This window comes from Choloepus didactylus, chromosome 8 (genome assembly GCF_015220235.1).
Source record: "Choloepus didactylus isolate mChoDid1 chromosome 8, mChoDid1.pri, whole genome shotgun sequence".
Lineage (NCBI taxonomy): Eukaryota > Metazoa > Chordata > Mammalia > Pilosa > Megalonychidae > Choloepus > Choloepus didactylus.
The window spans coordinates 49270723-49295522 of record NC_051314.1 but is presented as its reverse complement, the minus strand read 5'-3'; the positions used below and the strand labels follow the sequence as shown (position 1 = coordinate 49295522).

Below are 24800 nucleotides of genomic sequence, written 5' to 3'. Positions count from 1 at the left end.
TTTCCTCCCAAGTTTGATACTTACTAGTGTTTTCTGGCTTTGAAAATGACACCACCATCCAACCAGCTGCTTAAGCCAAAAACCACAGAATCATACTTAACCCCTCACCTTCTTCATGCCCCATATTCAATTTATCAACAATTTTTTGTTGTATTTTACCTCTAAGGAACTCTAGAATCTAGCTAGCTCTCTTCATACTCACGATTATAACCTTAGTCTAGTACAGCAACCTCCCATGTGGTTCCTCTTCATAAACAGTGACACCCACTTTCAGTAACCCTCTATTTATTCTCCATGATAAAACCATCATGACTTGGCATTTATCAAAATCCAGTCTAATCTTACATCTCCTCCCCAACCCCTGAAATTGCTTCATTGCCTTCCCATAACTGTTGAGAGAACAATCTGTAGTCCTTATCACAGCCCCTACTTCTGCAACTTCTCTTCTCATACATCTTGTATTCTTTTGTATTCTCATATTTTCACTCTTGCTCTCTGCTTTCCAGTGACACTGGCCTCTTTCAGGTTTTGAATGGTACAAGCTCAGTCCTCCCACAGGCTTGTGCCCTGACCCCTCTCCCCTTGCTTAATCAGCGCCTGCTCCCCCTTCACCTGAACTCCAGTATCATTTCCTTGGAAAAGGCTTCTCTGAGGCCCATATCCTGCTACCAAGTCTGTTGCTTTTGCTATATCTCTTATATAAGTAATCCAAATTCTTTCCTTAAGAGCCCTTACTACATTTGCATTTAGACTATTCATAATAATTAGATATTCATGTTATCTGTCTGCTTCTCCTACTAGACTGTGGGTACCCATAAGAAAGGACTGTGCCTATTTTTATTCACCATTGAGGTTGGCACAGTGACTGGAAGATAGGAGTCATTTATTGGACATTGCCAAGCAAATGAATAGAAGAAAGAATGGGGAAAGAGTGAGGACTGCCAAATGAGTGACTGGGTACAAGTAGGCTGTGTTTTCTTGAGCCATCAGAGATTTGGAGTCATTGAAATATGTGTTAATGTCTCAGAAAAGGACTTTTCAGCATGCGTTTTAGAAGGCCCATTACAGCAGAAATATATATATGTATGTGTGTGTATATATATATATATATATATATATATATATATATATATATATAACCCTAAGCTTCTCTATTTCTTGTGGCTACCCAACTCTGTGAGTTCATGTGATTCCAGATAGATAGCTTTTTTGCTCTTTAAGGAATTCAGAGTTTAAGGTAAACATTATGAAAGTGGTTCTTCAATAGCAGTGATTATCTCTTGTCAGGGACTTTTCTCCCTGGTCAGCCTCTTCTTTCAAGTCCTGGAAAATCTGCCCGAGGAATGGAATGCCCTGGTTATTGTCCACTAGCAAACTGTACAGTTATTATCACTGTTTAGTCATGGGGCAGCCTTGGCTACCTCTGATAGACATGCTGATGGTAACCAGCACAAAAGGCAAATCACCCTGAGACACCCTGATTTTGGGGGGGAGTGTTGCGGGGGCATTGTGCTTTGTTTACTTGTGGTATCCACTGCACACTTTCCCTGACTTCATTAATAAACAATTGAGGTGAAGAAATCATTTCCTTATTTTCTAGATACAAACAAAACAATTTATCTCAATTACTGTCAGCTTTCAGTGACCACCACGGGGATCCTCACCACTCACCTCAGCTGTAATGATGCTGTGAATTAGTAGTCATTTTCAAGCAGGCAGCTACGGGTTTTTGGATTCTCTGGCATGTAATTTTTTTTTCCACTAGAAAAAATAGATATACATATATGTCACTTATACTAAACAAATGTCTTTCCTTATTGCAGGCAGTCCTTTCCCATGGTACTGTGGCAGACTGTGCAGTTGTTGGCAAGGAGGATCCTTTGAAAGGCCATGTCCCGTTAGCACTGTGTGTGTTGCGAAAAGGTGAGAGATCCATGTCTCCCCCTGCCTGTTTCAGCTCTGAAATGATTAACTAAGATTGAGTCAGTGCTTATCATCTGAACTTTCTTCCTAGATATAAATGCAACAGAGGAACAAGTTTTGGAAGAAATTGTGAAACACGTTAGACAGAGCATTGGCCCTGTGGCAGCTTTTCGACATGCAGTGTTTGTCAAACAGTTACCTAAAACCCGATCAGGCAAAATTCCCCGGTCAGCTCTCTCTGCCCTTGTCAATGGCAAGCCATATAAGGTAAATTATCAAGCATGTTTAATGCTGGGTTCTGAAACGTTTGCCCCATTTCACTGTTAGCAACTTCAGGTTAGAGGAAAACTCTTAAAATGGTTCTCAAACATGAATCATATCCCTAAAACACAGAGTAGCACTTACTTTTAAATTTTAAGTGGGGTGATACACAGCTGTTCCCTCTGGAATAGCTGAGCAGCAAATGGAGGAATGAAGGATTTGTAAAGAATCACAGATTAAATAATGCCATATGTTATGAGTACAGGAGCTCTTATGTGAAAGCAATTTTACTATTAAAAATAAGTCAGTTTAATTCAGAGATACTCATGGAAACTCAATCACTTTGAATTAAAGGTACATTTCCTTCATTAGAGTCATTAATGGATATTGGTGAATGACAAAGCAAAATAATTGAAGCTGACAATAGATGTTTAAACAGTCCTAATTGATATATATACTAATTGGTTCCCCTGTCTTGAGTGAAAATTATTTTAGGAAACTTTATGCTAGTTCCTGCATATGTATACTTTTACTTTGTGTGCATATTACACATGTATAGATATACACATTTTACCAAGATCCAATAAAAGGCAATGCCAAAAGGAAAGAGCAGTTCTATGAGCAAATGACTAAGAAATATTCATTCTATAAAGGTTCATAGAAATACCCTAGGAGGAACTCGAGAAATATCAAGATGTAGGACCAATAGTTTTGTTAATTAAATTTTGAAATATTAAGTTCAAAATTCCCTATTTTTGAGCTTTATAAGATAATGGTTTAATTATTTAGAGACTGTAAGGTGTTGTGTGAAGTGTGTTCATCTGACTCTAATTTTCTTTCCAGATAACTCCTACAATTGAGGACCCCAGCATCTTTGGGCACATAGAAGAAATGCTGAAGCAGGCATCATGACTTTCTTTCTTTCTTTTTTCTATTTTGAGTAAACATTTTCCAGAAATTAATAGTTAAATAGAAAGTATTTGCAAACTGAAATGTGAATTTTAAAGGCCAGTGTAAAACAAATACATTTGATGGCTAATGAGAGACTGCTGTGCCTTTTATTTGACTAGGCACAATTAGCATTGTTACTAGTTGACTGTAACTTGGCTCATTGTTATAGTATATGTTGTCTCCTTTAAGAAAATCAGTACCCCCAGACCTTTTGATTGAAAGTGACACTAATACAGAGCCACTTTCAGAAATTTGGAAGCTGAGACTCAAAACCTAAACCTCCACTCGAAGTCAAAAAACAATTCAAACTAAAGTTCCCCCATAGAAACGCTGAATGATTTCCAACATTTTTGAGGTATCCACAAATTGTTTTAAATGACTAAAAAATTATGAATGAATTGGGCAATTTTAGGTAAGCATGTAGACAGATGAGGTTATCTTGTAGTTAGGAGATGCTGTCTAGCCATACATCTCCAGATAGAAGGACAGACACCTGGCTCTGCCTTCAGGTCAGTAGTTACCTCTTTGAGGGAAATCATGTGCCTGACCCAGAGCTTTGGAGGTCATTTAATCTAGTCTCTATGTCACGGAGATGAGGAGACAGAGGCCCTGGGAGCTCCTCATCATGCTTCAGGTTGTAAGTTTATTCCAGTTTCCAAGGAAGAAGGGGAAATGTTGTAGAAATGGGGGGAGAGTGCCAAGGAAAGGGCTTAAGAGATGCAAATGTTTTGTTTTCTTTTGTAAATATAAACATTTTACATTATGCTAATGACAGGCAGCCTTCAGAGACCAACCCATTAATGCAATGTCAATGAGCCAATGAGCTTTTAGAAGAAGCTTGAACCATGTGGCCTTAGTGTTAGGATAATAAGGAATGGTGAAGATGGAGACTGGCAGCTCCATCTAAGGGGGCAGCCCCCACTCCGTCAGAGCAGAGTATGATCCAAGGAGAACAAGGAGATAGAGCCCTTATGGCAAGAGCCTTTGATTTTTAAGAGGACTCAAAATTTCAGATTTTTATCTGAAACCACTAATTTTTAAATAATTCAGTATTTCAAGAAAATTCAATAGCTCAATAAAAACATATTGTGATGCTCAAAAACATCTTTCTATTTGAAACTCCTATAAAAACTATCAAGCATATTTTAATAATTGAAAATGAGTCTTTGTTAATAAATTTATGGTAATTTCCATATATATGGAATATTTTATATATATAATAAAATATTTAGACTTACATATAGTTGTTCCTCATGATAAAGTTTATCAAAGAGTGCATTTAAACAAAAGAATCTTTGATGGTTCTCAAAGCACTTTTGAATCTTTTAGTCCATTAGGAACATTGTTCTCAAGAGTTTTCCTAATGTACCAGACAGGGTAAATTACTTGAAATATATGTGAGCGATGATAGATAATAGTTTATTTACTTGTTTGCCTCATAAAGATAGTTTACAACCTGTATAAAAACCATTCAGAAAATGTTAACTTTTTTTTTTGGACATTAGGCTACAAAATAAATGACTTCTTATAGTAAATTCCTATTTGTTTAAATGGCTTTTATACCTGAAAGATATATATTCATCTAGTTGTTCCCTTTATATTATTTTAATTATTTTAATTTTAATTAAACAAACAAAATAGAGGCTAATTTTTAATTTGAAGCTGTTGGGTTCCTTAAACTGTATCCATTATCACAACTATAGCCTTAAAAAATTATCCATTTTGATATCTTAGCATTTAAAATATATTCCCTTTTTTTCAAGTAAGATTTATTTAATTTGAAATGGCAAATTGTTTTGCTGAATGTATATCATCATTTCATTTGCAAGGTATAAACTCAGGCAGATCCAAGAATTGTGTAAAGTTTATGACTTTGCTACTTTAACACATTTTTCCTGGTAATCAAATCTGAATGGATACTTCAGTAAGCAGGCTTGAGTTATTTTACAGCTGGGTGGGATTGGAAAACAGTGCATGAGAATGGGAAAGTGGCTATTTCTTGTTTCTGGTTGAGGAAATTTGTTTACTGTGAAGGGTCAGAGAAATAATTATTGTTACTTTCATGTGAGAAAAAAATGGGGCAAGCAAGATGAATTCATCAGATTGCTTAAAATTTGGGAGAAAAAAAGGAACTTGCTATTTTAGTACTTAGCAGAAAGCACTTTCATTAGATAGTACTTAAAACATTCTGAATTATATCTTTATATATATATTGTTACTAAAAATGCAGTATTTCTTAATTTAGCTACAGAAATTCTGCATGGTATTCTTTTTTGTATTTTCATAGAATTTTTAATTGTAAAACACTGCAAATAATGAAAATATAAGGCACTTTTAAAATCTATGGAAGTGTTTTTCAATTTATTGTTATTTTGCTCCTGAAAAAATACTAAATATATACAAATGAGACCTGCATTACATTAAAAGTTTCATTTTATTTACATAAAAGTGTATTTGAAAGGGCCCTGAACATTAAAAATGTGAGAATTCATAATGTTCATGGATGGTCAAAAGGAAGAATATTGAGACTAATGTTAGTCCATTAAGTGGATTTTAGAATCTGGCAGAAATTATAAATTAAAGAGTATATTATGCTTTTTGAGGGACATAGCAGGATCTTTTGTATACTCTATATGTTAGTAACTATTAGAGATGATTAATATTTCTTATATGATCTTCTAAAGGGAAGAAACTGCCTCTAATAACTGAGTTCATGTATAGGATTAAATGCAAGTCTAGTTTATATTATCATAATATCACAGTTTCTATACAGATTTCATTTCTATAATCAAGATCCCCAAGTTCAGATGAGCTTAGAGAGCTCTTTTCTATTGTTTCTGCTTAGGCAACATTTTTAGAAAAATTTAAATCATTCTCACAAGCAGGTTTACTGCTCCCTCTTGTGGTAGATTCACTTTAGAAAATAAATACCACAGTGAGTCACTAAAAGAAAAATTTCATTATAGTTTAAATAAATTGTTAAACTTCATGTAACTATAAAACAAAACTTAAACAGAGAAGTGGAAGTTTTTTTTTTTTATTGACAATGGAGAGGGTTTCTGTTACCATAAACTTTTGATTGAATCTGTCAAACGAAAATAGACATTAAAACAAAAGTAATGTACGTGCAAACAAAGCAAATTAAGATACAAAAAGAACTAATGACAGGTCTTGTGCTTAATAAGATCAAGCAGCAGAAAATCAGCAGTTAAATAAATGACATTATTAAATAGGTTTTACTTTGAAATTTCCCATATAAACAAAGAATAAACAACAGTAACACCACCAAATAAATCCACAGGGAAGAGATTACTCTTCTATACTTTTATACACTATATATGTTAATCATTCTGTCTTTGATTTATTTCCTCTGATAAATCTGACTTCAGGGAAGTCGCAACAAGGCCATCTTGGCTAAAAGCTTCTAACATTAGACATGAGTCTGGCTAATGCCCTGTTTCACTGAAAAAGAGGAGGGTTTCTGGGGTTTTGTTTCTTCCAGTAGGAAATGAGCCTCAGACTCTGCAGTGGCTGACATTCTCTGTCCAGTGCTGGCTGGCGGTTCAAAATATTAGAATGAACATGTGATTCTCAGATAAAGTTTTTTTTTTTTTTTTTTTTTTTTTCTTGGTCCACAGGTAACAAGAGAAGATAGTGTTTTTCTTACAAACTTTTTTTTTTTTGAATAATTGCTTTTAACTCTTGTAAACAGTCAGTTTTGTTTTGTTTCGAAAAGGAGATCAAGCCATCACAGTGCTTTTCTAAAGACATAGGCCATCCCTGATTGCCTTTAAAGGTCCAGTTTAGGCTCTAGTTCCAGGTTAAATCATTCTTTTATACATGATCAGAGGCAGGTGTTCAGCTTTAAGTATTGACAGACTTGAAAGAGAAACATATCGAAGCATGAAACATGCTTCCAGGAAACATTGATTTGACTGTTACAATTCAAAAACTGTAAAAATGGTGGAATGGTAAAATACAAACAGTACTTGGAATTGTCAAATGTTTGCACTTGAGACTCCATGAACCATATATTTTATTCTTTAAAAAATCATATTTATATCCATTTACATAAGACTTACACATTTAAAAAGAAATACAGACACAGTAATACATAAATGCCTAGTATATTACAATAAAACATGAAAAAACAAGGGGCTCCATTTCATAAAAGCATCTGTTGTACAGAATTGTGATGTGGATGACACTAATTTTTCAAATAACTTGAGCATTTTATTCCAATTGTAGTAAATTAATCAAACTTAATATCTGAATCCCCCCAAATCACATTTTCAGCTTAATAAACCATTACTTGTCATTATTTCCTTAGAGTTTAGTCTTCTCAAAGGGTTTCACTGCTTGTCTTCTAAGATGGTAGTGCACTTTAGGTAGAGTAGACTGAAAAGACGACATCTAAAATATTTAATGGATACCATTAGTTCACTGAAAGTTCCCAGTCTAGAAAACCCCATTCCACTATTCCATGGTATATTTCCATGCAGCCTACCTACTCATGTCTTAATACTAAAAGATAATGAAAAGAAAATCTTCTGAGGTCTCTAATAACTGCATGTAATTAACATTTGCTCCTCTCCCATTTTTGCAGGAGAGCTTAATATTAATAAAAAGATTTGTTCACCTTTGTAGAAAGTATGACAATAATATAGACAAAGGTACTCACACAAAATATCAGCATGCTTTTGAAAAATTTAAAATTTGCTAATAATAAATTGGGTTGATTTGACCTTTTCCAGGGAATAGACTTATATTCTAATTCATATATTATAGAGCTCTAAAAGTTACCTTTTTTTAATTGTGACAGAGATGAAATGCTATTAACATATTTTTTAAGGTTCAGTGTCAGTGGTGTGGCATCATTGATCTTTTCCAGTCATAATATAATTAAGAAAAGCTCAGAATTAACATTCTTGACACAAAAGAAACTGATTAAATGAAATGCTCTGAATTATTTTAACAATGAAAGTGTTTTTTTTAACCAAAAGTGAAACTGGTTGTTTCAGATTTACTTATTTAAATAAGTAACTTTAGCCCTCATAATGGTGAAAACTAGGAAATATGAACTAAAATGCCATGCACAAAATATAGATTGCAAATAGTTAAAGAGTAATTCTACCTATCAGTCCAGAACTAAAAAGCAAGCACTATTGAACTATATTAAGTAGTCATTTGTGAATTAGTGATGTACTCAGTTCCTGGGGAAATTATCATGTTGTTTGTATATGCTATTAAAAGAATATTTTGGAAAGACTCTTATTCATCCAAATTATTACATACTTTAGTGAGTGCCTAATTAGATGCCGAATTGTATGCTGTAATTAAAATTTTAATGTTAGGGTTGTACATGCTGAAATTAAATCTCTTATCTGAATGCATTTTTTTTGCTTTGATAATCATCACCTTCAAATAGTGACCCAAATAAGGCAGCATAACCAGCTCCTATATTAGGTCCAAAAGACAAATAATAAATTATGTGGAGCTTTTATTTCAAGGCAATGAATAAACAGCACAAGGTGAGCTGTTCCTTTGCCTACAGCTGCTTCCTCTCTCCATCCCTGTGTAGATATTTGGTTCTAAATATTGCTCTAAAAGTGTTTTTTTCAAAATATCAATTCATTGAAATTGGTAGACTATTTTGGCAAAGCACAGTTTTTTTGTTTAAAAAGTTTTATGAGCATTTGCACATTTATAAATCTAGGAAATCATAGTTTTACTAAGACAGTTTTACAATAGAACCCATTTTTATGTGTATTTGGAAGTAGCTTCCATCAACTAATGCTTCCCTAAACACAAATGCCTTACATCAAAAACCAAGTTTTGTTAGTCCTGTATTCCAGTCTTATAAAGTAATTTCACTTTGTATTTTGTTTCTGTGTAAAAGCACCAGATATTTAAAATTCATGTTTGTTTACAACAAATGCAATTTGTATTTGTAAAAACCAACACACTAAATGTTCAAAATTATTAATATGAAAGCATCTACAAATCATTTTCTTGTTTTTGCCACTATTTGACTCTGTGAATCTGCTTAAATCACTGTCTGCCTCAGCTCCTCCCTATAAAAACATTCATTTAAAAATATGATTCTATAAGTGCCAAATTTTCATCAATAAAATGCTATGTGAGTCAATATAAAATGCCACTAAAAAATAGAAGGCAGTGTGCTGACAACCCATTGATGTGGAATAGTAGAGTGACAGGCTTCCAGCAGACAAACATTAAACCATAGAAAACAGATGGTGATGGGAAAGACTAGATTACGAGTTACAATATAAAGATTTCTCCCTCTCCTTTGCAATATAAAGGAGTTACCTCATTTCTGTACTGCCAGGCCATATCAGAGAGTACAGTGTATATTTACTAGTTTATATAGGTTCTGTTTTTCTGTTGGTTTGTTGTTTGGCAGTCAAGGAAAACTACTCACAGCAGGTCAGTGCTGTCTCCTTTGAGTGGCTTGTCAGCATGAGTATGTGCGAACAGTGGAGTTGTCTAACCTCTGCAGTCTTGATGAAGCAACTGCAAATGGAGAAAAGGGCTTTAGCGGGACTAGGATGATTGACTACAAAATTTCAGATGAGAAAGATTTATTTTCCCCCCTTAAAGGGTTCCTGAACATACCAGTGCACTTTCTTTTTCTCAGATATAAGCCACTCACATTCCTCTTCTTAGACCACTCTACTAATGAAAATTTATTGCAGTGTAATTCAACTGAGCATTTAATTTGTTGTGTATTCCTCCTTACATGAAATCTGTAACAAGAGCAGCATCCCAAGGTGCTGCTGTTTTTGAAGCAAAGATTGCTCTTAAAGAACTCAGTCTGGTAGATTTTTATTTCCACAAGTATTGAACTTCTACTCTAATTTTAATCATGTTAAATTCCTCATGAAACTTGTTCACATGTACTACAATATTCACAAGTTATATGAGACGTAGATCAAAAATCAAGTTTTATGTTGGCACTAATTTTAAGGGCCATAACAGCAGTGAAATTGAAAAGAAACAATGATCCTAATTAATAATTTTAATAAAGAAAGTGGGGCTTCATTTTTCTTTAATGCTTACTGAACAGAAACAATTTTGTGACTACTATTTCAAAGTTCTCTCTCTTCCAGAATGGCAGTTTTCCTTTGTGAAGTATGTAATAGTAGTCTAATGTCCACAGAAGGAATTACTAATCGGAAAATTACTTTTGGTGTTGTGTTTGTTTAATTTTCTTCTCATGGTTGTGCTTGTTTATTTAAGGCCTTCTGCCTTCCTTGGTCAGAGGTGAAAATATCTCATGAGCCTCAGTTACTAAGTTGAAATATAAAACTTGCAGAATTCAAACATATACAGTGATAGTCGAGTTAATTTCCATTTTTAAGGGACTTTAAGCCAAATTAAACCTCTAACTTACCCAAATTACTTAAGGAATAGAAGAGTAAAAAATGAACAAGGCATGCAGATGTATACTGTTCTTCCTAGATGTGGACATTAGCCAAAATTATTCTTTTTAGGGATGCTAAATTTATTTTTTTAATTTGAATAAAGTTCCATGAATTCATGCACCAGCAGTTTGCAAAGGAGTTTGGGTTTAGATGAAAGCAAAGTAAATTTCAAGCAGAGCAAACCAACTCAAGGAAAGCATCAATTCCGGAAAGCTATGCAAGGTCAGACAATGATACTAGCTTTTGCTAAACAGGGTTTTTACTTTAAATGCAGAAGTGCGAAACTACTGTACCATCCGTTGTCATTTTCCTTGACTGCCCAGATGTTGTGGTTAACCTAAATCCAGCTGGTAAGGTTTCTGAGGACCCAGGCATCATGCTGATTCCATGAACTTCACGAGGAGGAAACTGCCTTCTCCAGGTTGACCCACGTCTGAAGTTCTTGTCATCACTCTGCCAGTAGAGAGTTATAATTTGATGAAACAAAAACAAATAAATTAATCCTTGTGCTTTAAAAGTATGTGCTTAGAAACATGCAATATAGACTATTCACAATTAATCTGTCAAGTATATATATATATATATATATATATATATATATATATATATATATATATATGGACTATTATGCTTTATTCAGAAAATTCAATTGATCCCAAAGTGAGGACTTAAGAGACTTTTAAACAGAAATGTTTTTATAAATCTTTTCATATGATTCAAATCTAAAGTCTGCCATCTATAAAAGGAAACATCTTTGAAAACCTGAAATAAAACCCCAAGTTTTTCCAAAAGGGATATTGAGTATATTTTGTGATACTTTATGTCAATCAATTTTATAATACAAAATAATATTGTTATCTGGATATGATGGATGATAAGTTCCATTTGGCTCACACCCTTGAATAACAATGTTTCATCAAGTCTGCTTTTATGTATACAAGAAGTATATGTGATGTGAAATCTATCTAAGAGGGAGGCCAGCTCATATGGGATGTTGTAACCTATAATCTGTGTAAGAAGCTCTAAACCTATTTGTTAGATTTCAGCTGATGCAGAATTAACTTGTATTTTGTTGAAAAACCTGTGCAGCCTGGACACCATACTTTCAATAACTACTTCAATAATACTTTCAATAAATTCTCTTTAGATGCTACTAGAAGCATCAAGTAATTCTGGTTGATGTTTTTTCCCAATGATAGAATTTCCTCTGTGTATGTACATAAAGCACAAAGTGCTGGTACAGATGCAACTATTTTCTCTAAATTGATAAGCAGCAACATGTAATTTAGTGTTTAACATTATTCTTTATCCTTCATTCTAAGAAAAATATTAATCATTCCTTTTATAGATCCTATTTTTTTTTACCACTAGGCTTCTCATCTAGGGAAGGACTATTTCTTGAATAGCCCAGAATGAGCTGTAAACTAGTTCAGCTGACTTTACTTTTGCATAAAGAATATTAGGCCAATATTTAGCTCAGATTACCATTGTTATAAATGAGCAACACAAAAAGGGATTCTGATATATATATACATCTAATTTAATTAAGTGCCATTCAAAGCCAATAGGAAAATACAATCATTTATATGTAATTGCATATATCCGCTTTTCTATTAGAATCCTTATTATCAATATCCATGTTTCATTTAGGTTTTGTAACCATTTTACAGATTAAGAGATGTATGCTACCCCTGTTCTCACCTACGGGGTTTCACATTACCCTGGACCTCCTCTGAAAGTTTGTAAGTATAGGAAAAAAATGCAAAATTTCACTCTCATGGCCTCTCTGACTTCTTGATTCTTGGGGAAGTTGTTGCATAAACATGAATACACTTCGGTTCTACTAAACACTACATTACTCTGTAGGACTATACAACTCCTACAGTGTATGAGTTAAGGACTCAAAAATAAGCCAGTAAACTGAGAATTTGAGTTACAATTCCTTCTGCTCTTTCAACCAAGTGTAACTGCAGAGTTACTAGGGGACCACTGGCAACAGCATCATGGAGATGAGGTTTCCATGACATGGGTTTAAAAGATATCCTTTTAATGGAAGTTAAAGTTCATAGACGTACATTATCATGTCTCAAATTATGTCAGTAAGTAGAATCTGAATTTGAACAGCAAAGCCCCAGAGTAAGCCTACTCTAGGTCCAGGCAAGTATTGACAATTTTTGCTCAAAAATTAAAAAACAAAAACAAAAACAAACCTAGTACAAAAGAGCCTAGAGGGTTTGAATGATAAAAATCATGTGCTGTGCTTTTAAAATAAGAAAAAGGGGCAGCATATTTAAAAGGCAGCTAGTCCTATCCCGTTTTACCTTTCTGCTTGTTCATTTCTATCAGGAAGCAACATTATAACCCCTATAGGCTAGTGTCTCTACCAGGACTGCTCCTTCAGGTCAATCCACAGTTTAGGATGTAACAATATAGCAAATCTTTACTAATTTTCATTAAAATTCCCTTGGCAACTTTAAAGTATGAAGGATAATTATATTTAAATGTATGTACGAGTTCATAAAGACTATATGTTAATGAACATTTAAGAATAAGGATTAAAAAGATTGTCAAACAATTTAAAAGAGTCTAAAAGTAGTTAAGTATTAACGGTTTTTTAAAAATATTAATCACTAGCTATCCTGATGGGACAGAAGTATGAACTTATAGGAAGTTAGCAGAGGTCAGGTCTGTAGAGCTTCTCTCTCTAAAATCCCCACAAAGGACAGCTTGGGTATTATAACATCAAGGTCTTCTGCTCTGCCCATTTAAATGGGAAATTATTACTCTTTTAGGATTTGCTGGGTTCTTTCACAAAATTATTTTATTTATCTTTATAGCCAAGAAAAATCGATAACTTTGCAATACAGAATTTTGTGTTTCTGTATTTTCCCCTTCATACTCAGGGTTTCCTTCCTATTTTTCTTCCTTGCAGAGAAGCCCTGGGAAAAGCTCAGAAGGACTTGTAAAGGGACTGTCAATGCACAAGTTTGTCTGGTGCCCCTTGTATTTAGTCATCTCAGGAGACTAATGAACTATTTATTAATTTCCAAATGTATCATTTAAGCATACATATATTATGTACAGATATTCTTAATGATCAATTAGCTTTCAAATACTATAATTGTTGGAATGTTATTTATCTGTTTTTTAAAGAAAACTCAATATTGATATATAAGATAATGGAAAGCTTCCTATTTATTGAAAGCAAATTTTCTCTTCATTTTAATATCCTAAAATTTCCTGTGAAGATATTCTGATATGTAAGAATAATCACATTCTTTATTATGAAGACAAAATTATCTGTATTAATATTATTGCTTACAGTTAAAAAATATTGTCCAACATTATTTGCAGTCACAGCTCATGGGAAAAAAAAAGTCTCCTTTTGAATTACTCTTTGGTGTTTCCAACTGCTGAAATGCTAATTTTATAAATTCATCGAGTTCTTTCCAAAATCAAGTGAGCAATATCATTTAATATTTAAGGGCAATAGTAGCAACAAATACTAGATTCTTTCCATAGAACAAGCATTGGCTTCATTTCCAAACACTATTCTTTAAATGAAAGGATGTTCCTATATGCTTCTTCTCTCTAAGATGCATTTTGAATGATAGGTAAGGACTTACTTCATCCAGTCGCCGTTCAGTTCCAAGGGCCAAGAGGTTATTGTACTCCCTTTCAAGAATCTGCCTTGCCTGTTGACATCATATTACAATTACTACCATCTTAATCATGTTTTATTTTAAAAATCATAAAGATTATCTAAAAATACATTACAAACCCTACTTTATTTATGGATCAAATTTTTTCATTGTTGTCTACCAGTCAATGAAAATTTTAGGTATGTTTACCAAGTAGGGCTAGTTTCTTTTGTCTGTGGGGTTAGAGAGATGGCCTCACATAAATGTCTGTAGTCTAGGGGGCCGTGACTCACTTTGTTGCTTCATTCTAATTGAATATTTTATATAAACTTAAAAACATGTAGAAACAAAAGGTGAAGTTGGACTGCTACATTTTTATCAAGTCTATACAGGTAGAAGTTCTCACACCTGGCTGAAAATCATCATTTGGGGGAACGTTAGACAATAAGGATTCCCGTAACTTATCTCTTCATATCTGATTCCTCAGGTCTGTGATGTGGGTTGGAGGTTTTATTTTATTTTTTAAGGAACTCTGGTGTTTCAAATTATCCAGATTTGGGATCACTGGCATGCCTGGTGCTAAGTGTCTTTATAACTCAGTCATGTAAATAGCACTGACTGCATCTCTGAGAAGCAGAGACTGAAGGCCATCTGTCAGGGATTTTGTTTGGGGGTATCTGGCATCCAGTGGGAGATTGAACCACATAACCTCTAAATCCCTTCCTGCTTAATTTGCTGACTTTATTTCAACTAGAAATCTATCAGAGTGACATTAACATACCCCAATGATATATTTCAAAGATTGTGCTCTCATTAAGAATCATGAGTACAGAGGCAACTTCTTTTTTTTTCCTAAAAGTTTAGTTTGTCATTAGGTAAACCAGGACACAGTGCAACTATATAGCACACGAGGCTTGCCTGAGTGTTCTGTGTTGGAATCTGTAATAATAAAGCTAAGCTGCTGTAGTCAAAGTTCTCATCCAGGGCTATAAGTGAGCCGTGCACACCGCTCTCAAGAATATTATTTGCATATTCTCGAAGTCCAATTGCTTGTATCCAGCGAATAACTCGATCATTGCTCCACACCAACACATCTAGGAAAAGAGGTGCACTCTGTTAGGCTGCAGTCTTTTTCATAATAAACAAAACCACTGGCTGAAATGAACCACAGGTATCTGGCCACACGTTTCTTTATCCACTCCCTAAGGTTCCTGGCTGCTTATGTTGGGTGTATCCCTTCCCTAATAACTAACCTTTTCTACTTTTTGGTATAACAAGAGTTGCCATTTTTTGCAGTTTTTTTTGTTTTGTTTTGTTTTTTTAATCATTGAAATGACAATACTTACATCATATGGAACACAGTGTCTCAAAGTGTTTTTCGTACTAGAGCTCCAGTGGTCTGTTCAATGTTTTTACCACCAGATGGGGACATTTCTTGTTTGTGTCTTGATACTCCACTTCAGTAAGCATAGCAAAATGAAACTAACATGGATCTTTATCAGAAGTGTTAATTAACCACTACTTAAATATTGCATATAGACTAGAGAAGAGTTTTTTCACCTGAAACTATATATAAGAGAACAGAATGTTAAGATATTACAGGAACTCAGGTAGGTTTATAGTTCCCCTGCTATTTTGTCTATTCATATTTTTCCAATCACACACTGAGGCAAAAATTAAGCATTCAGCCAAAAGTTACAAGTTGTTTTTCATTTTAGGTTCAAAAGTAGTATTTTTTGAAGTATAAAGTGCTTTGGATTTAATTTTGTAAAACTAAAACCTTAAAAGAAAAATTAGTTATGGTCTTTTCTGGATAAAAATATGATTAGATATATTTTATCATTTATTTTTTCCATTTCTTTCCCTTATGAACTGACAGAATATTTTATGAAAGATAGGAAAATAATCAGAATAAGCAGAATATTCTATGGAGAGAAAGAATTTTCAGAAACTTAAGATATGAGAAAAAAATTAAAACTTTTTTCCTAATCTCATAGAAAGACAAATGAAAACCATAATTTACTATTATAATAAAGTAGGCATTAATTTACATCTTATTCAGAAACTAAGCATAGAGAATACTTTGGGACACATTCCTCAGTGTCCTAGTTTGCTAATGCTGCAGAATGCAAAACACCAGAGATGGATTGGCTTTTATAAAACGGGGATTTATTTCGCTACACAGTTACAGTCTTAAGGCCACAAAGCGTCCAAGGCAACACATCAGCAATCGGGTACCCTCACCGGAGGATGGCCAATGGCCTCCGAAAAACCTCTGTTAGCTAGGAAGGCAGCTGGCATCTGCTCCAAAGCTCCGGCCTCAAAACGGCTTTCTCCCAGGACGTTCCTCTCCAGCAAGCTTGCTTCTCTTCAAAACATCACTCCCAGCTGCACTCTCTTTTCTCTCTTTGAGTCAGCTCATTTATATAGCTCCACCGATCAAGGCCCACCCCGAATGGGTGGGGCCAAGCCTCCATGGGAACATCTCATCAAAATTATTTCCCACAGCTGGGTGGGGCACACTCCAAGCAAATCTAACCAACACCAAAACTTCTGCCCCACACAAGACCACAAAGATAATGGCATTTGGGGGACACAATACACTCAAACCGGCACATTCCACCCCCTGGAACCCAAAATGGCATTATCTTTCCAAATACAAAATACATTCATTTATCACAAAAACTTAAATCATTTCAGTAACAAAAGTTAAGTACAAAATCCCATCAAAATAAGTTTAGGCTTGGTCAGTTCTAAGGAATTATATATATACATTTACTCTATATTTTACTAATACGCTAGACTTTACCTAGATTTGTATGATATAAAAGCTAAAAGGAGACTTGAGATTTATCTAGTCCAACCCCCTTCAATATATATTTCAGTGCTGTTGATTACATTCACAATGTTGTACTACTATTGTCACCATCCATTACCAAAACTTTTCCGTCATCCAAAATCATTCTTCTTTAGTTATGGTTTCTCTTTTGGACTTCAGTCTACATACAATTAATTTAATTTATCTTTTATTAACAGTGGTTGCAACACTTTTCTTTTGTATTTTCATGAAAAGTAAAATATGCATCATCATCGTGGTCTCACTTAGTAACTTTTTTTTTAATTCAGTGTTATTGAGATATACACTCACTGACGATTCCTGTGAGGCTATTTGAGGCTGGTTGGTTTGTCGGATCATCAGTCAATTGACTGCAGCTGACTGATGATTCATCAAGGGGCGTGCTTCCACGGTGAGAGGGTGCGATTGGCTGGATTTGGTCCGGGTGATCAGTTGGAAGCTTGTGGGCCGGATAGTTAGAGGACCTTCACTTCTTCTTCAGCTGCTCAGTGAAGCTTTTCCTGGGGAGCTCGTCGAAGTTGCCAGTTCGTTTCCTGAGGAGTTCGTCAAAGTTGTCGGTTCGTTTCCTGAGTTCTTCAAAGTTGCCGGTTCGTTTCCTGAGGAGTTCGTCAAAGTTGTCGGTTCGTTTCCCGAGGAGTTCGTCGGACGTCTTCCTTGGAGTTGACAGCTTGTTGACGGCTCTGCAGAATTTGGACTCGTGCGCTCCCGCAGTTGCATGAGTCACTTTTACAATTTGATAATAAGAGACATCTCTCATTGATTCTGTTTCCAAGGAGAACCCTAACTAATACATACACCATGGATGACTATATGTTACGTGACTATATCTCAAACCGGCACACTCAGCTTCAACTCTTTATTATTCCCCATTTCAATTTTCCATAAAAATCAGGATTTTTTTTAAGTAGTTTATTGTTTAATATAGAATTACTAATTTGACCTAATGCATGCCTTGAGAATCAACTTGGGTTTTCTTTTGCATAATATTAAAGCAACAGAGCAATACTAACCCATAGAGGTTCTGTCACGTCCCTTTCCAAGTCACTACTCTCACCCTCAACAGTAAACAATATTCTGACTATTCTCACTATAGATTCATTTGTCTGACTTTTTAGTTTTTATAAATGAAATCATACAATATGCACTCGTGTCTATGTCTTTCACTCAATGTGAGATTGCTCCATGATGTGAAAAACCACCACAACTTCTTTATTCCATTGTATATTATGTCACAAATTATCCTTTCTACTATTAGTGGACAGTTGGGTGAATCTGACTTTGAGTTATTAAGGATAGTGCTGCTTTGAACATTTTTTTTTCTTTATTAGAGAAGGTGTGGGTTTACAGATCAATCAAGCATAAAATACAGGATTCCCATATACCACCCCCAAACCAAAACTTTGCATTAGTGTGGAATATTTGTTACAATTGATAGTGGCACATTTTTATAATTGTGCTATTAATTAAAGAACATGGTTTAAGTCATTGTTCAGTATTTCTGTAGTGTACTTCCATGGATTTTTTAAAATTTTTTATTCTGTTACAATATACACAATCCAATATTTCCCATTGTAATCATATTCATATATATATTTCAGTGCTGTTAATTGTGTTCACAGTGTTGTGTACTCTCCACAACCATCCAGTACCAAAACATTTCCATCAGTCCAAATAGTAACCCATTCCCTATCCCCATCCCATTCTCTAGTAACATACCTAGATTTTGACTCTATGAATTTGCTTGCTCTAATTGTTTCAAATCAGTGAGATCACACAATATTTGTCTTTTTGTGTCTGGCTTATTTCACTCAACATGATGTCTTCAAGGTTCATCCATGTTGTCCAATGTATCAGGACTTCATTCCTTTTTATGGCTGAATAAAATTCTATTGTATGCATATACAAGACTTTATTCATTCATTCATTGGTTGATGGACAATGGGTTGCTGCCATCATATGACTATGAATAATGCCACTATGAATATCAGTGTGCAAATATCTGTTCAAGATTCTGCTTTCATTTCTTTTGGGTATTGTACCTAGTAGTGGGATTTCTGGGTCATATGGTAATTCTACACTTAACATTTTGAGGAACCGCCAAACTCTTCTTCCACAGCAGCTGCACCATTTTACTTTGCCACCAGCAGTGAAATGGGTTTTCCTATTTCTCCGCATCTTCTTCAACCCTTATTTTCCATTTTTTAATAGCAACCATTCTTATGGGTATTAAATGGCATCTCCTTGTGGTTTTGATTTGCATTTCCCTGGTGGCTAATGATGTTGAGCATCTTTTCATGTGTTTTCTGGCCATTTGTATAACTTCTTCAGAGCAATGTCTACTCAAGGCTGCTGCCCATTTTTTGATTGGGTTGTTTGTCTTCTTGTTGTTAAGTTAAAATATCTCTTTTAGGTTCTGGATATTAAAATTTTATTGAGGGGCAGCAGAGGTTCTCGGGCTGTAATGTGACCTTGGCCCAGGCTGTGTCGCTACCGGTGGTGGCAGCTGTGGTGGCTTCTGTGGCTACGGGGTCTTTGCAGGCTGGGGAAGGGGACCCTGAACCCCTTCTTTCTCAGATCTTAAGAAGTTGGCTGCAGTGCAATAAAGAACTTAAAACAATGGAAGAGTGGAAAGTGAAGAGGAGGAGTCCTAAGTCTTTTAGTGCCCACTCTACTCAGGGTGTTAATGCCAAAAAATTTTGCCATTCCCATTAGTAAAAGCACAGGGTTTTCAAACACAGCAGCACAGTCAGCTTCACAGTGGTCAAAGTTAAAAAGAGTGATGAAAGACAAGGGCAAACCTTAGGGCAAAGAAGGAAAAGGTGCTCAGTCTACTCCGATTCAGTACTCCTTTCTCATGGATATCTCCACTGTCCAGGATATGGAGAGAGGGCTCCTGAGCCTTTCGATTTCCACTCTGGGAAACTGCAAGTGTTTGGAAATGAATGTTCTATTGAACAGATGGAACATGTTGGGGGAATGCAGGAGAAACTAGATTGCTTGAATTTGGAGCTCTATGGGGAGTTAGAGGAACTTCCTGAGGAAAAGAGAAAGACAGCAAGTGATTCCTATCTCGATCGGCTTCTGTCTGATTTAGAAGAATTGAATTATTCCACACAAAAACTTCATTTGGTAGATGCATGTAAGTTCCAAATACATCTACCAGTTAAAATGAAATGCAGTTTGCTTTCTTGTGATTTGAAGAAAAGCAGCATTCCTTACTTTTTCAGCTGAATCCAGTAGCAGAATCATCTTCCACACCAAGGAATTAAAATAATTAAAGTGCAATGATTGCTCTCACGTTCTGTTTTTAGTGAATTTGACTTGCTGTGATTCACCGTTAACTGGGTGCCAAGGCCTTGTTGAAGACTTGATCAGGAAATGTGATGCAACGATTGTGCTGCTGGGCTTCATGCTGTTGCCTTATGGGGTTATACTTGAAATGCACTGTGCTCAGTGTTGGTGTTGGGGCTGAAGGATTTATCCTTCCTGAGCTCACCAGACTTATTCCAGTGTTGGTCGTAAGTTTCTGATGCACACGCTTCTCATGGCAGCCTAGCTTAGGTTTACGTGAGACAATCAGTACACACTCTGGTGTGTTTCTCAATGGCCAGTAACAACAAAATATTAAATAAGTATTTGTGAAATTTTCTATTTTTAATAAAGTGATAGTTTTAAATTAAAAAAACTTTATCAGATACGTGGTTTCCAAATATTTTCTCCCATTGTGTAGATTGTCATTTTTCTTTTATGATAAAGTTCTTTGAAACTCAAAAGTTTTGACTTTTGATGAGGTCCTATTTATCTCTGGTTTTGTTTTTCCCTTGTGCTTTGGGTGTAATGTCTAAAAACCACTGCTTACCACAAGGTCCAGAAGATGCTTCCCTATGTCTTCTTCCAGGAGTTTGATAGTTCTGATTATTTTATTTAGGTCTTTGATCCATTTTGAGCTGATTTTTGTAAATGGTGTGAGGTAGGGATCTTCCTTTTATTTTTTTGTAAATGGACATCTAGTTTTACCAGCACCATATTTGAAGAGGATACTCTTTCCCAACTGAGTGGACCTTGCCTCTTTGTCAAAAATCACTTGGCAGTAGATGTGAGGGTTGAGTTCTGAGCTCTCAATTCTGTTCCACTGGTCTATGTTTCTGTTCTTGTACCAGTAATCAAAACCACATGTTTTGATTACTGTGGCTTTGTAATAAGTTTTCAAATCAGGAAGTGTGAGTCCTCCAACTTCATTATTATTTTTCAGGATGGCTTTAGCTATTTGGGACCCCTTACTCTTCCATATAAATTTGATGATTGACTTTTCCATTTCTGAAAAGAAGGTTTTTGGAATTTTGATTAGGATTGCATTGAATCTATAAATTGCTTTGGGTAGTATTGACATCCTAATGATATTTAGTCTTTCAGTCCATGAACATGGAATAACCTTCCATTTATTTAGGTCTTCTTTGATTTCTTTTAGCAATGTTTTATAGCTTGCTGAATACAAGTCCTTTACATGCCTAAGATTTATTCTTAGATATTTGATTCAGTTTGTTTTATTATGAATGTATCTTTTTTCTTGACTTGTTCTTTTAATTTTTCATTGCTTGTGTATAGAAACACTACTGATTTTGGTTACTGATCTTGTACCTCACCACTTCGCTGAATTCATTTATTAGCTCTTGGAGCTTTGCTGTGGATTTTTCAGGATTTTCAAATATAGGATCATATCATCAGCAAATAGAGAAAGTTTCACTTCTTCCTTTCCAAATTTGGATGCCTTTTATTCCTTTTTCTTGCTTAATTGCTCTGGCCACAACTTCTGGTACAATGTTCAATAGCAATCATGAAAGTAGGCATCTCTGTCTTGTTCCTGATCTTAGAGGGAAAGCCTTCAGCCTTTCACCATTAAGTAGAATGTTAGCTGTGGGGTTTTCATATCAACCTTTATCAGGTTGAGAAAGTTTCCTTCTATTTCTAGTGTTCTAGGGGTTTTTATAATGAAGTGGTGCTATATTTTGTCAAATCCCTTTTCTGGATCAATTGAGATGATCATATTTGTTTTTTCCTTCATGGTATTATTGTGTTGTACTACATTAATTGATTTTCTTATGTTGAGCCATCCTTGCATATCAGAAATGAATCCCACTTGATCACAGTGTATAATTCTTTCAATATGATCTTGGATTCAATTTGCTAGTATTTTGTTGAGGATTTTTGAATCTATATCTATAAGAGATATTGGTCTGTAGTTTTCTTTTCCTCTAGTTTCTATATCTGGCTTTTGGGATGAAGGTGATGTTGGCCCCTTAGAATGAGTTTGGGAGTTTTCCCTCCTCTTCAATTTTTTTGGAAGAGTCTAAGCAGAATTGGAGTTAAGTCTTCTTGGAATGTTTGGCAGAATTCCCCTGTGAAGCCATCTGTTCCTGCACTTTTCATTTTTGGGAGGTTTGTGATTACTGATTCAGTCTCTTTACTGGTAACTGGTTTGTTGAGATCCTCTATTTCTTCTTGAATCAATTCAGGTAGTTTGTGTGTTTCAAAGAATTTGTCCCTTTCATCTAGATTATCTAATTTATTGGCATACAGTTTCTCATATTATCTTCCTATAGTCCTTTTTATTGCAGAGAGGTCAGTAGTAATGTTCCCTTTTCATTTCTGATCTTTGTTATTTGTATCCTCTTTTTCTCTCTATTGTTTCTTTGTCAGTCTAGCTAAAGGTTTGTCCATTTTATTGATTCCTTTCAAAGTACCAACTTTCAGTGTTGTTAATTCTATTGTGTTTTTGTTTTGTTTTGTTTTCTATTTCATTTATTTCCACTCTAATCTTTATTTCTTTCTTTCTGCTCACTTTGGGTTTAGTTTGCTCTTCTTTTTCTAGTTCTTCCAGTTTTGAGGTTAGGTCTCCTATTGAAATCTTTCTTCTTTTTTAATGTAAGCATTTCAAGCTATAAATTTCCCTCTCAGCACTGCCTTTGCTGCATCCCATAAATGTTGATATGTTGTATATTCATTTTCATTGGCATCAATGCATTTCCTAATTTCCCTTGTGATTTCCCCTTAAACCCACTGTTTGATTAAGATTACACTGGTTACTTTTCACATATTTGTGAATTTTCAATTTCTCCCTCTGTTATTGATTTCTAGCTTAATTCCATTGTAGTCAGAGAAGATATATGATTTCAATGTTGTTTTAATTTGTTGAGACTTGTTTTGTGACACAACATATGGTATATCCTGGAGAATGATCCATATGCACTCAAGAAGAATGTGTATTCTGTTTTTGTTGGGTGAAGTGTTCTATATATGTCTCATTTAGAGTATCATTCAGATCTTGTACTTCCTTATTGATCTTCTGACTAGCTGTTCTATCCATCATTGAGAGTGGGTATTAAAGTCTCCTACTAATTAACATAGAACCAACAATTTTTACCTTCAAATATATCAGTATTTGTTTCACAGACTTTGGGCATCTGCTGTAGGGTGCATATATATTTATAATTGTTACATCTTCCTGTTGAATTGTCCCACTTATCAGTATATAACGACCATCTTTGACCTTCATAACTGTTTTTGACTTAAAGTCTATTTTATCCAATATTAGTATAGACAGCCCAGAACTCTTTTGGTTACAGTTTGCATGGTTTATATATTTTTTCCATCCTTTCAACCTCAATCTACTTGTATCTTTGAGTTTAACATGAATATCTTACAGACAGCATATATTGAGTTATGCCTTTTTATCCATACTGCCAATTGCTGTCTCTTGACTGGAGAGTTTAATGCAGTTACATTTAAAGTCACTACTGATAATACAGGACTTTCTTATGCCATTTTGCTATTTAGCTTTTGAAATCTTATATGTTTTCTGTCCCTGACTTCTGTTACTGCCTACTTTTATATTTATTTGATATTTTTGTGTTGTTCTGTATTGAGTGCCTTTGCATTTCTATATGCATATATTTTTCATCTATTTTCCTTGTGGTTATCATGGTATTACATTCTAACATCCTAAATACATAACAATCATATTTGGCTTGATACCAACTTAACTTCAATTGTATGAACACATACTTTTCTTATAGCCCTCTGTCCCCACGTTACCACTTATATCTTTGTACACTGTATGTCCAAAAATATAGTTTTATCATTACTTTTAATGCATTTGCATTTTAGCATCTGTAGAAAGTAAGAAATTGAGTTATATAGAAAACAATACACTACAATAATACTGGCTAATTACCCAAATGGTTACCTTTATCACAGGTCTTTATTTCTTTAAGCTGCTTTAAACCACTGGCTGTTGTCCTTTTCTTTCAGTCTAAAGAAGTCCCTTAAGTATTACTTGTACCGCAGGTCTAGTGATGGTGAATTCCCTCAGCTTTTGTTTTTTTTCTGGGGATGTCTTGGTCTCACCTCTTTTTTTTTTTTTTTTTCTTTTTTTAAACCTGGGGAAACCTAACCCTTTTAGTTTTTTTTTTTTAATTGAGATTGTTCACATACCATACAACTATCCAAAGATCCAAAGAGTTCAATCAATTGCCCATGGTACCATCATACAGCTGTGCATCCATTACCACAATTAATTTTTTTTCTGTTTGTAGAACATTTTCATTATTCCAGAAAAGAAATAAAGTCAAAAAAAGGAAACTCAAATCCTCCCATATGCCTAACTACCCCCCCCCGCTTCATTATTGATTCATAGCTTTGGTATAGTACATTTGTTACTGTTGA

At 34.7% G+C, this 24800-nt stretch overlaps 2 protein-coding genes and 1 pseudogene across 27 annotated transcripts in view; 2 read left to right on the top strand and 1 right to left on the bottom strand.

Annotated features, from left to right (window-relative positions):
- ACSS3 (acyl-CoA synthetase short chain family member 3) overlaps positions 1-9142 on the top strand; it is a 207750-nt gene extending 198608 nt beyond the window's left edge. Inside the window, exons 14-16 of the mRNA XM_037848430.1 lie at positions 1824-1923; positions 2015-2190; positions 3028-9142. Of these exons, the coding sequence (XP_037704358.1) occupies positions 1824-1923; positions 2015-2190; positions 3028-3096 (345 nt within the window). The 3' untranslated portion in view covers positions 3097-9142. The remainder of the gene's footprint in view (positions 1-1823; positions 1924-2014; positions 2191-3027) is intronic.
- Positions 6353-24800, bottom strand: part of PPFIA2 (PTPRF interacting protein alpha 2) — a 531438-nt gene continuing 512990 nt past the window's right edge. For 16 of the 26 annotated variants that reach the window (XM_037848402.1, XM_037848401.1, XM_037848404.1 and 13 more), the window contains 5 exons: positions 15140-15315; positions 14207-14275; positions 10874-11033; positions 9578-9669; positions 6353-7548 (listed from right to left, as the gene is read on the bottom strand). In XM_037848402.1, the coding sequence (XP_037704330.1) occupies positions 9611-9669; positions 10874-11033; positions 14207-14275; positions 15140-15315 (464 nt within the window). In that variant the 3' untranslated portion in view covers positions 6353-7548; positions 9578-9610. Of the gene's footprint in view, positions 7549-9577; positions 9670-10843; positions 11034-14206; positions 14276-15139; positions 15316-24800 lie in introns of all 26 variants that reach the window. The other 10 variants (XM_037848407.1, XM_037848412.1, XM_037848409.1 and 7 more) reach the window with 2 other exon arrangements.
- Positions 19578-20550, top strand: LOC119541552 (annotated as a pseudogene).